General features: G+C 37.1%; 1 protein-coding gene across 2 annotated transcripts in view; it reads right to left on the reverse strand.

Moving 5' to 3' along the window:
• LOC117410730 (1-phosphatidylinositol 4,5-bisphosphate phosphodiesterase beta-1) overlaps positions 1–13,250 on the reverse strand; it is a 269,638-nt gene that overhangs the window by 105,983 nt on the left and 150,405 nt on the right. For both annotated transcript variants that reach the window (XR_004545728.2, XM_034017498.3), the window contains exons 5-8: positions 8,935–9,014; positions 6,885–6,938; positions 4,760–4,835; positions 353–453 (exon numbers count right to left, since the gene is read on the reverse strand). Coding sequence is in view for 1 of the 2 variants with exons in the window: in XM_034017498.3 (XP_033873389.1) it covers positions 353–453; positions 4,760–4,835; positions 6,885–6,938; positions 8,935–9,014 (311 nt within the window). In the remaining variant the exon portion in view is untranslated. The remainder of the gene's footprint in view (positions 1–352; positions 454–4,759; positions 4,836–6,884; positions 6,939–8,934; positions 9,015–13,250) is intronic.

Raw genomic sequence — 13,250 nt, forward strand, 5'->3', positions numbered from 1 at the left:
CCAGCAAAACTGTTTGTTTTTCTTATCTTGGTAAGTAAAGACATTTTAAATAATCTACTGATTCACCTTAAGGGGATGTAGAAATTTTAAATTAAAGAACTCTTTCCTCAGAAGGGAAAGCCATATTGTTAAAAAATAAAGGCATGCTTAGGGGAGACCAAGCTCACACCTACCTATTATTTTAGTCAACTGTTTTTATTGATGGGTAAACAGAATGATGGGCTTGAGATTCATTTTATTGCATTGATTTTCATAAAAGCTGTCTTTCAATTACCAATGTGTTTTATTCAGAATGTCCTTCATTATATATTTTTTTTCATAGAAAAACAAAAACAACACAACATATTCTTACATTTCAGAAAAAATGTTGTCAATTTCTGTCCGAGGGCATATATTGTTTAGAAATACTTGATATACTTCAGGTGTGAAATCATCTTGAGGAATGGAATCATTCTGTAAAAGACAGAGAGAAAAACATAAATGTTTTTGTACTACACTGAGACCTGTAATATACAGTCAATCCCCTTTAATCAGTGATTGAATTACCCATGCTAGGTGCCATGCCCTACTACTAAAGACAAGAGTCATCAGGGGCAGATACTGCGGCTGCAGCAACACATCTGCAAGATTTCATTTCTCAATATGAGTAGCAGAAACATACTGTATTCCTTCGAATTTAAGACGCACTTTTTAAACCAATTTATTTTTCTAAAAAATGTCCTGAGTCTTAAATTTGAGTATAGTGATGTGTGTATTAAAATCGGCAACAAAAGATGTGAACACCCATGTACACAAACAGCAACGTGACTGGCTGCTGAGAAAAGACGAACAAAAACACCAAAGCCCGATCTCGAATCATCCATGACTTACAAGCAGCCATTTTCAAAGAAGCGTCATTAGCTTCCTGAGGAATTCGAAGAGCAGCTTTTACAATTTAACCTTTTTTGCTATGAGACTCCATTCTAACAAACAGTACCAGCATGGACAGATTGGAAATGCTAATCAGACCACTGTATTTTTCGACACGCCAAGCAATACCACAGTTCACAAAAAGGGAGGTGTGAGTAATCACAACTGAAAATGAGAAGCAGCACATAACTGTAATGCTCTGTCTGACAGCAGACGGCCGCAAACTGCCTCCATACGTCGTTTTCTTATATGTGTAACTGAGGTTGTATCTTTGTAAATGCAGCTTTATTTTATATTTTATTTTTTCCTCAAATTGAGGGAAGGAAATTTGGCATGTGTCTTAATTTCAAGGGCATCTTAAATCTGAATGAATACGGTAACAACCCTCTGTATTTAAAGGAGAAATCTTTGAACATTTTCAACACCAAGTAACATTGTAAAAAGTCAATCCTACAATAACTAATTAAATAGCATTAGTGTATTATGTGGAAATGTCACAGAACAATTACTGTATAAGGACAAACCCAAAGATTAACTGGTGTGCTTTGTTCAGTGGAGGTTTTCTTTCAGTTTAACGTTTGGGGTGGAGAATATTAATGCTTCTTGACTTCATATATATATATATATATATATATATATATATATATATATATATATATATATATATATATATAACACACATACATTTTATCAGTATTTTTATCCATCCTTGGAAAGCACAAATAAAATAAAATAAAACCAATTTCCAGCTTATAACCATATCACAAATCTTAGATTTTCTATTTCATACAGAAAACATGGGAAGAATACATATTGCTGTTACTTAAAAAAAAAAAGAAAAAGTAAGCGATACTGTATGACATATTCACACATTTGCTTGTTATATTTTTCAATAATTCAGATCCTCTTACAGTAGTTAACAAATTTAGATTCATCATGATCTAATGAATCTTTCCTTTGAAGAGTGTCAAGGTTTATATTGAAATTAGCTTCTTCACAGTCAGTTCAACATTCAGCAAGAGAATGACTTTACAATTAAGGTACAACGATGTTATATATCCTTGATATTATATATCCTTGGATACGTAGTTGTTTTTCAGAAAGGAGAATCCGCCCCCTAATCATATGTAATCATTGAATCATATACAGGTAGTGGACACAAAAATGGGTAAATGAGGGACACCAAGTATATTGAAAGCAAGGGCTTCCACACAGGTGTGGTTCATGCGTTAATTAAGCAAATAAAAATGCTGGATAGGCCTAATTATGGCTAGCATGGCTGCAAGAGGAGACCTCAGTGACTTTGAAAGAGGGGTGATTGTTGGGGCGTGTTTGGCAGGAGCTTCAGTGACCAAGACAGCTCAACTTGCTGATGTTTCACGAGCAACGATGTCTAAGGTGATGTCAGCATGGAACTCCAAGGGAAAGACATCATCAGCAAAGGGCAACAGTAGGTGGAAGCGCATACTCCAGGATCGTGATATCCGTGCATTAATTCGAAGTGCAAGGCAAAACAGGCGAGCAACTGCAGATCAATTGACTGCAAATTTCAACCTGGGGCACGAGCAGCCAGTTTCATCAAAAACGGTGACCATGCCACAGTGGCTCAACGCCCTATTAAGTGACTTTACATTGGTGTTTCCATTTTTTAGTCCACTACCTATATATATATATATATATATATATATATATATATATATATATATATATATATATATAATATATATATATATATATATATATATATATCAACTTTATATACTGCCTTTATAGTTTGTCGTTGGTTTGGTCCCCCTCTCCTCCCCTGCCTCCGCCGTGCAGCGTGCCTTGTATAGAGGGAAGGTGGCCTCAAGTGCCACTTGTCCTGACCACTGGCTAGTTTTCATCTCATTCATATAGTTAGTTAATATAGTTTTGTTAGTGTAGGGGCGGCAGTTGAGCTCCAATGGGCAAGGCCATGGGCCAAATTCAAAGAACAAGTCATTTACGGGCATGTTTATCTGTCAATTCAATAATTCATTAATTTCATTCCATTGGTGGGTGTCTCATTTCTGGAAGTAATATGCAAAACACTCAGATTATTTTAGATCATTTTACTATACTGTAGGACATATACTTCAATGCAATTATGCTTGCTGCCTTTACTGTCACCACAAAGCTTCACAAAAATGCATGTTTTTTGACAGTGAGAGTCGGAGTAATTGTAAGTCTTGATTCTGCAAATCTAGCTGTACTTGACTGAAAGGCAAAGAGCGCCAATAGAACCAATTCTTGGAGACGTGAAAAAACACACCCACACATACAGTATCTATTCATTCTATTCAAGTGGAGAATTGCCAGTGTGTTCATTTTTGTCCAAGTGTCCAAAAATCACATCCTGCATGCTTGAATATTCATTTCAAGGTTCAATGTTGAGCGATTAAAGACCAATAACAGCCCAGGAGGAGATTAGTTCAAGAAATTTAGCCAAAATATGGAGTGTGGAAAGGAAATCTGTGGGGTGACTGATGTGTCTGACCCAGTGAATAATTAGCTGTGGAACAATGCACCAGTTCTGATCTGCTTTTTATTTGCATTGACAATAAAATGTAAGCGTTATTTCATGTGACTACAGCAGCAGAATGACCTTTTTATAAAATGGCTTACAGAACCTGTAAGCTCTGGCTTGGTGCAGCTGACAACAAAACAAAAGCCTGCTATAATTAAATAGTTTGGGAGGTGGGGGGGTTGCCTTGACAATGAAGGATAGCTGTTTGTTTCTTCTGGAGGTCACTTGGTTTAAGAAGACAATGCTACTGGTGTTCAAATAATGAGCAAACACTGGTCATTTGGAATGCTCCAGTGTTCACTCTTTTTTTTCTCAAAATAAGATTAAATAAAAACTCTAACCAAGTTCATCTATAATAAATGTAATGTCTTTGCATGCATAGTATTATTGTGCATTCAGCCTCCAAGTAAGAACAGTAATTAATCAATGCTTTCTGATGAACACTATGCATGTATTGATGTTTCAGTGTCTCAGGTGTATGCTACATAAAAAAAGAGACATCTGCTTGTCAATCATTATTTAATTAGAGACAAAGTAGGAAAGCAAAGTCTATAAATACTCTAAATGACTACTGCCCTATTGTTCTATTTTTATAAAGTGTGATATAAAAGATAGAGCATGTGATCGATTTGGTAAGAGAAGTAATCCCCCACGATGGGTGAAATGCAGTGTTCACTGGAATTCTGAGTTCAATGTTTTAATAACACCCGTTCACTCATCTGAAAAAAATGTACTGCTAGTTTAAGTGACATTTATGATGCTATCCAGAAACACAACCAGTATTGACATAACAGACTCAATAGATAGCTATTATAAAAATATATTTATGGGTTAGTTAAGTATGATGAAGTATGAAGTATACTTACTGTGCCAATTTGGAAAATAGATGCCCAAGTTGAGCTTAGGCTTCACTGTCAAATTTATCAAACTGAAATCTGTCTGTGGCCCCCTGCATGATTTACACTTGTCTCAAGTGATCAGTCGTGTTTGGGAGCTGCATTTATTTTTAGTATAAAAATGTGGTCCTCATGATGACAACCTAAGCTGAACATGACCATGTTTAAGCTTTCTGAATTTGGCAACGAATCCCAAGCCAACAGGGTCGCTGCATGCACTCTCAGCAAGATAATGTAGTTAGTGCCAGTGTGGTAAAATGGAATGAAGTTTGGCAGATGTGTGTAATTACTGTCAAGGTCACAGTAATGTGCATAGCTTTGGTAGTTTGCTTTCCTGGGATGTTAAAAAGACAGGACAAATATAACAGGACAGAAGGATGGAAACAAAATAATAATGAGTCCTTACCCTGCCAGAAGGAAGGCCACAGGACTCTAATGCTGTTTCAACTCGCTTTCTGTCTGCTGAAAACATCCGAAAGATACTATATGGAAAAAAAACAAAAACATGTAACTGCTTTTTAAAGAATAAACAATGTTTGATACAAATACTCCCAAGAAAGGACACATGATTGCAATGTAAATTACTCTGCTGAGGAATGTACAGTATTATAAATCTTCTTGTAATGTGCCAAAGCTTTTATATACAGTAGATAGGAATTAAAGTAGGTCTTATGAAGCTGAATTGTGCAAACATTACACTGTGCAGCAATTGGTGGTGGTATGTTTTACTTATAACAAAACTAATTGTAGGTAGGTTTATTAAGGCAATATAATATTTGCTTATAAATAAACATGGGGGTGTATATAATGCAAGAATAGAATTACTTCTATGTAAACTCACTTGACAAAGTATCATACTTTTTTTTTTTTTCTGGAAAACTTGGTTTGTCTTTTGGTCTTTACCACTGACATACTTTTAATGACACATCCCCAGAACAACAACAAAAAAAGCTGCCTGATGTGAGTGTGCTATGATACAGTGCTATTAAGTTGTCACACAAACAACAGCACCCACTGTTAGCACAACTGTTCAATACGTTTTCCAGGAGCATGTAAGCAGTTTGTAATCTGTTGATTTCAATTGCTGTGGACATGCTGCAGAGTATCTGTGATAATGTAGGCAATTTCACTGCAAATCTTGATATTCAGTTGCTTTATGGTCCATTACGTTTAAGCCACACAGAGTACAATACAGAATAAACACATTGGAACAAAGAAAAGAACAAAGAAAAAAAACAATATAAATCCAAATGCACTGTTAAAGTACATGCGACTATGACTTTCTAGAAACCAGTGCAAGTAAACTCACTGTTATTGAAACCAAGAAAAACAAACACAGGGGAGGTTTCTGGTGGATTGGTTCACTCTCTTAACTAGGTTCCTGATACTTTGAGTAATGAAACTTCAGTTCCATGTCTGCCTTGAACACCATATAACACAGACTGTGTTTACTAAAGATAACACTTATTTGCATTTATTTAATTCAGTCACATGATTCAGGCATAGTCTGTTTGTTTATTATCAACCATGTTACATTTCCTACTGAAATACGATTACCTTTCAGTATATCTGTGTTTAAAGCTAAACAGGATATATTACACAGTGAAACAAAACATTTTATTTTACTAAGGTCCCAGTGCAAGTGACCACAATAAGTTGTCAATTACACAAAAAAAACGTGTCAATTGTGTTAAAGAAGCTGATGATCATCAGTTCTTAGAATGTAGACAATTAAATTAAACCGTACAAAAAAAGATTAACAATGCTAATCAACTTTACAGTACAGGTTAATAGGCTTCCTATTGATTTTTATGCTTAAGCCACACCGGAGGCTGTGTTGTCCAGTGGTTAAAGAAAAGGGCTTGTAACCAGGAGGTCCCCAGTTCAAATCCCACCTGAGTCACTGACTCATTGTGTGACCTTGAGCAAATCACTTAACCTCCTTGTGCTCCGTCTTTCGGGTGAGACGTAGTTGTAAGTGACTCTGCAGCTGATGCATAGTTCACACACCCTAGTCTCTGTAAGTCGCCTTGGATAAAGGCGTCTGCTAAATAAACAAATAATAATAATAAAATAAATATGTGATGGTACCATATAAAGTCATGGGATTCATGGATGCTTTTCAAAATAATATAACGTTGCTAATGGAATTTGAGAAGAACGACATCGGTTTAGTTTTACATTTAGCTTGCTTGAATTCAATACTTCTATCTGCATTGTTTCCACACAGTTGAACCCATAGCATTTATATTGCAGTTTTTTGTATATATATATATATATATAAACATCTTCTTAAAAGGGTGCTAATAAAACGGATTACTATGTAGAAATATTTATTATTATTTCTGCATTGCTTAACAAGCTGCTGTTCTATTTTGTGGTTTTTACTAATTTAGTTACTATCTGCTCTGAGATGAAAAAGGTTATATGAATGCTAATGCTAAATCAGCGTGAGAAGTGGCTGATACATAAGTATAACTGCAATTTACAAGGTAAGAACAACAATTTTTTTACCTTTTACTTTTACTTACTTTTTTAATGGAATTCGTCCTTCTGGATTAAGCTGCAATTTAAGTTTTGTGTATCTGATGGTAGAAAAGAAAACATTTCTAAATAAGATATGGTTTATCATTAATATAATCATGCTTAATTCTTCTAGTCACAGTAAATGATGTTTTAAATCAGTCACCACCCACTCCTCTAGTCACAGTAAGACAGTCCAGGCCATATCCCTTCACTAAAAACTGTGATAAACAGCCTTACATTTGGCAAACAGGCTGAGAAAAAACAAACAAACACAGGACCAGAAAAACTTAAACATAGCACAGTAACAACATGCTGTTATTGGAGTGGTAGGCCATGCTGTAAATGATTAATTAATATTAATTAAACAGTTTATTATTAGGGCTGTCAATCGATTACAATTTTTGATTGTTTAATTTATGGGCATTAGTTGATTAATCAGCAGATTAATCTATTAATCGGAGCAGCCCTATTTATTACTAATAAATGTGTAATGTGTCACACATTTCTAATTCAATGGTGAAAACACAATATGTTTTTGATAATTATACTTACCGGATTACATTCAAATTACTAATACAAGAATATATAACTGGAATTAAGTGAGAAGTCAAGAGGTTTTAGGCGTGCCTACTGTTTCATCACCAGTTGTGAAAAAAAAAAACTGTTGCATTGAACAACAAAGAGATGGTGGGACATGATATAGATTAAAAGTGGAGATAAATTAAATTACAAAATATGCATCTAATACTTAATCATCAATGTCCGACTTAGTGGGCATTACCTTTAGATAACTGACCACTGTGACGAACGTGGACATTTTTCCACTGTATTCAGTGATGTCAATACATCACCACGAGGGAAAACACCAGATACATTGATATTGTTGAAAGACAGAAGTGTTATATTTAGGTCATTCAAATGGACCTTACTGTTTGTTAATGGAATATAATTTGAAATTTGAAAACCTATTCGGTAACTCTTTCAAAATAGATACATAAAGTATGACTTCATTTATGAATAATGATTTTTCATATAGTACCTTTAGCAATTAAATTCACATTCTGTTTAATCATCACAACTTCCTTTGATTTCATCAGTTGTTAAATGAAGGTGGCCATAAGTCTCCGTGTTCAGCAAGACAGTTTGGGACAGTTCAGGCTTTTCAACTCACAACCCAATGCATTCTGGTAAGCGTAGTCCTGCTTCTCTTAAAGGTAAGAATGGTACCTGAGACAGGTAAAACATACCAGAATGCACTGGGTTGCGAGATGAAAAGCCTAAACTGTCCCAAACTGTCCCGCTGAACACGGAGCCATATGGTCACTTTAGTTAAATGTAACCACTGAAATACATTTAGTGAGTGGCCCATATTTACAATTTGTCTCACATGGAATTGCTAAAGGAATCCATTTCAATGGACAAATATAATTTAAATGTAGCTGTGATGGGGTGCCAGCTCGCCCTTATAATTTGTGTTTATTATTGTTATTTTTACTGTTGTTTTCATTATGTTTTTTATTATAATTCTTGTTTGTTTTGGATTGGCAGGGAGGGGGTTAAATTCCTCCCTATAAAATACATGTGATAATGTGGCCGGAACCTTAAGTGTTTAATTGTTAATTGGGCTCCAGCCACAGAGCATAAAAGACAGCTGAAACCCTTTGTTGGGAGTGTGGGGTGGAGTACTTTTGTTTGAAGAGACACAGAGTAAGTGGTGTCTGTAGAAATACTTGTTTAATTTGATTTATTTTGTTCCAGTGGTTTGTTTGAAACCTTGTGTTTAGTGTTTATACCTTTTGTTCGGCCCTCGTGCCTGTTTATTTGTGTTTTTTGTCAATTAAAGTATTTTTATTTCACTGCATATTCTGACTCTGAGTCTTCCCTCTGTGGCTATCCTGCTACAGTAGCTTTGCAAAAAAAAGTATATACCATAAACCATAACCATAAACAATTATCACATACAACCTTTTTTATAATGTTACAAAAGTTATATCTAATGTCAGCAACATAACAAATGCCCTTTAAAACTTAATATAAAAACAATTTTTTACTTACACTTTTTCTAGAGAGGCTTCTCTGAACATGTTCTGTGCCAACAGGTTTGTTGCCAGAGCGAATAGCTCATCTGCCCACTCCTGAAATAACATGAACAAAAGTTTACTTAAGCAAAAGTTTAACAACATCAAACCTTTTAAAATGCTGAACTACTTCCAGGGAAGTAATAGAATGGAAAATGGCCAAGGACATCTGGATAACATCTTTGCACACGAATCATTCACCTACTGCACATTCTGGATTCTATGCCATTAACAGCATTTAGAGCAATGAGCATTATCAATTCATCAAGTAAATCAATGCAAAGAACTATAGATAAAACCAACCTACATATTGGTATTAGAATATTCATTACTTAAAAGTACCCTTGCATATCCTACCAAGTTCTGAGAGACAAATAAAGACAAATGTCTTCCTTGTGAATAATGTGATATGATAAAACTATGAAAAATGATAGAAAGAACACTCACAGCAATAGGTTATTAAATGATTTAATGGCAGCCCCATTAAGGCACACTTAAATCGGGGATAACACTGCGAGATGCTTTCAGTAAGTGCAAAATATTAAGTAAAAACCATGCAACTTTATTACCAGAGAAAATGTTTTCAATTGATGTAAACTATTGCACAGTTATGAGATCATCCCGCTGCTTAACTGGAGTAGCCCAAAATGACCCTGCCAAGGGTATCACTGAACAAACTAATTTATAAATGGCAAGCACAAAGCAACAAGGTGTAACAGAGCATCAAAACAGAACCAAGCTAACCAAAACATAATAATGATATATATATATAATCTTTATTTTCATATAGCGCCTTTCATAGTGGACAACCATCGCAAAGCGCTTTCCAAGATACAAGACTAGGGTGTGTGAACTATGCATCAGCTGCAGAGTCACTTACAATAACGTCTCACCCGAAAGACAGAGCACAAGGAGGTTAAGTGACTTGCTCAGGGTCACACAATGAGTCAGTGGCTGAGCTGGAATTTAAACCGGGGACTTCCTGGTGTGAGATGGCAGGGAGGGGGTTAAAACCTCTCTGCAGGAAAAACATGTGCGGAAGGCACACTTTTGTTTTGGTTAATTGTTTAATTGTTTTTGTTTAATTGTTTTATTGTTTAATCAGTACCTGCACCTGGCTATTATTGAAAATTAGAGCCAGGTGCAGGGCTTAAAAGGAGAGCAGTCAGTCTGCTCTGGGCGGCTGCTGAAGAGGGCAGAGGCCCGACTGTGCTGGTGTGGGTACAGCTGTAATTTGTAAAAGGTAGAGTGAAGCCTTTTTGTGTGTGTGCTGTTTTGTTTGTTTATTTTTGTACAGGTAAACAGCTTAGCTGTCCTGTTTAGTTTAGGTTCCTGTTTTGTTTTAGTTAGTGCTCAAAGAGAGCTAGGTGTTTGTTTTGTTTAATTTTTGTTTTTGTGTTTCATTAAAAATTGCGCAACTGCGCTTGAAAATCCATTTCTGTGTGTTGGGACGGTGTTTTTAAAGGGGCAACGAACGGTGGTGAGTGTGATTCGTTCACATATGGTGGCAGCGAGTGTGGGCGCCCCTGGAGACCCAAAAATGGATATTAGAGATTTAATTGAGATGTTTAATAAGAACACTGCTGCTCAGGAGGAGCAGATAAGGAAGATGGAAAGGCAGAGACAGGAGCTGGGCGTGGCCCCGTTGATAATACAAGAGCGGGAGCCAACGGAACTGGAGCTGCTGCTACAAAAGTGGGAGCTGCCGTCCCGAGAGCCAGAGGGGGTGGAGCTGCCGTCCCGAGAGCCAGAGGGGGTGGAGCTGCCGTCCCGAGAGCCAGAGGGGGTGGAGCTGCCGTTACCAGAGCCCAGAGGGGAGGAGCCGCCTCTCCCAGAACCATCATCCATGCAATTGAGTCCGGTGTTGCCGAGGGAGGTCCCCAGTCCCGTCATCGTGGACACCTGGCCGGAATGCCCAGACCCCCCTACGCTGGACCTTGCTCCCAGGTCGCAGCACTGCCAGGCACAGTCGCTTACCTGGTCCCTTACTCCACTCCCCCTGGAATCCCAGACGTCGCTGCGCAAGAGGCAGACGTCGCTACGCAAGGGGCAGAGGTCACTAGCGTTCCCCCTGCTGATTGCTCCGCTCCCCTTGCATCGTGCTGCGCTCCGCCTGGAATTCCAGAGGTCGCTGCGCAGGTCCACAGGCGCACGCCTCTGCCTGTCAGTCCTGGCTCCCGGTCACCGGTCCGCGCTATGGTCGCCCTGGACAAGCCGTCTGGGTCCCTCCTCGCCGGTCCTGGGTCCCTCCCTGGAAACGCCGGAGGGACCAACCCACCCTCAAGCCCGCCCGTGGAAGAGGGCGAAAATTGACATTTGTGGACTTGAGGGTGGGTGGTCTTTTAAGGGTGGAGGGAGGTGGCCGTTGTATGGCCAGTGTCTTGAAAAGACATGGGGGGGGGATGTGTGAGATGGCAGGGAGGGGGTTAAAACCTCTCTGCAGGAAAAACATGTGCGGAAGGCACACTTTTGTTTTGGTTAATTGTTTAATTGTTTTTGTTTAATTGTTTTATTGTTTAATCAGTACCTGCACCTGGCTATTATTGAAAATTAGAGCCAGGTGCAGGGCTTAAAAGGAGAGCAGTCAGTCTGCTCTGGGCGGCTGCTGAAGAGGGCAGAGGCCCGACTGTGCTGGTGTGGGTACAGCTGTAATTTGTAAAAGGTAGAGTGAAGCCTTTTTGTGTGTGTGCTGTTTTGTTTGTTTATTTTTGTACAGGTAAACAGCTTAGCTGTCCTGTTTAGTTTAGGTTCCTGTTTTGTTTTAGTTAGTGCTCAAAGAGAGCTAGGTGTTTGTTTTGTTTAATTTTTGTTTTTGTGTTTCATTAAAAATTGCGCAACTGCGCTTGAAAATCCATTTCTGTGTGTTGGGTCGGTGTTTTTAAAGGGGCAACGAACGGTGGTGAGTGTGATTCGTTCACACTGGTTACAGCCCATTTCTTTAACCACTGGACCACACAGTCTCCTATAATACATGTACGTATTTAGCAGTTTTGTCCTATATACAGAAATGATTAGAGACAGTGTTCTGGTTTTATTTCTAACAATTTTATCCCCCTTGTCTTTCGCTTTATGTAAAAAAAAAAAAAAAACACTTTTCCGATTTTATTTTAAATCAAAATTTACCATAGGGCAAACATTAGGTATGGTAATAATGATATCTCTTCAACAAAACTCATGTCTCTACTAAGTGTGATTTAGTATTATTAAGTTGAACTAATTTAGAAAAAAGCGTAGCCTAAGTGCACACATGTTTTGCATTTCACTGAGAATCATACAGTGAGAATCATTTTGCCAGCAAAACATTGTTTTATTGTGAATTGTTGTTGCCAGACAGTGATTATGGATGTAAGTAAAAGAGATCGTTTGCTACCATCTCCTTAGTTATTTTATAGATTGACCGCTGAGCTGGTAAATCTACACATTTACCGATTTTAATCTATAGATTTACCGATTTTACACATGAACCGTAACACACACACACACACATACATATATATATATATATATATATATATATATTAATAGAGAAAAAGAGAGAAAGAAAAATAGATGGGCTTCAGTGAGTTACAAGAAAGAAATTCCATCTAGGGTTTATGTGACGTTATAAACTACGAGACCGTGAGGTTTTTCCTTTAACTCACTGAAGCCTATCTATTATTTTTATAACACATGGAAATTAGTATCTGTAATAAAAAGGCAATAAACAGGTTTTAAAGTACAAATTCCAAGTGAATTTAATGAATAATAATAAAATACATTAAGTCAATAGAATCTTAAATATAATTTTCTTCTTGATAATTCAGGAACTGTGAATTAAACTGGGTGGATAATGAACTGCAAAAGATAATGTATTTTTAAGGAAAATGTTTCAATGGGGTATGCTTTTTTTTTTTTTTAGATTTGTGTCGCTCGTTGGTTGGTGCTCCCGTTGGTGAAGGATGATTGTAAATCTTCACAGAGACAGATGTGTTAAAAGTACCTAAAAAACTCAAATTGTGGGAGTTGTTGAGTGATTTCAATTTTGAAAGTCATTAATAGGAATGTCTTTATTTTCGCATTCCTCTCCAGTTTCTTTGAGATACGAATGTATCAGCTTTACATCAATTTTTCTTTTTTTAACGTATTTTCATTTTGTTGATCCTTAATGAACATTTATCTACTGTGGCTGAGTCAAATGGGTCAAAGTTCAAGTATATTTTCCTCTAGAGGAATTATGACATTTTGACATCACTACTGCGCTATTATGCCTTTTTGTTTGAATGGCTCAGGATTCAAATATAGCCTTCATCCACG

The sequence above is a fragment of the Acipenser ruthenus genome, chromosome 6 (genome assembly GCF_902713425.1).
Source record: "Acipenser ruthenus chromosome 6, fAciRut3.2 maternal haplotype, whole genome shotgun sequence".
NCBI lineage: Eukaryota > Metazoa > Chordata > Actinopteri > Acipenseriformes > Acipenseridae > Acipenser > Acipenser ruthenus.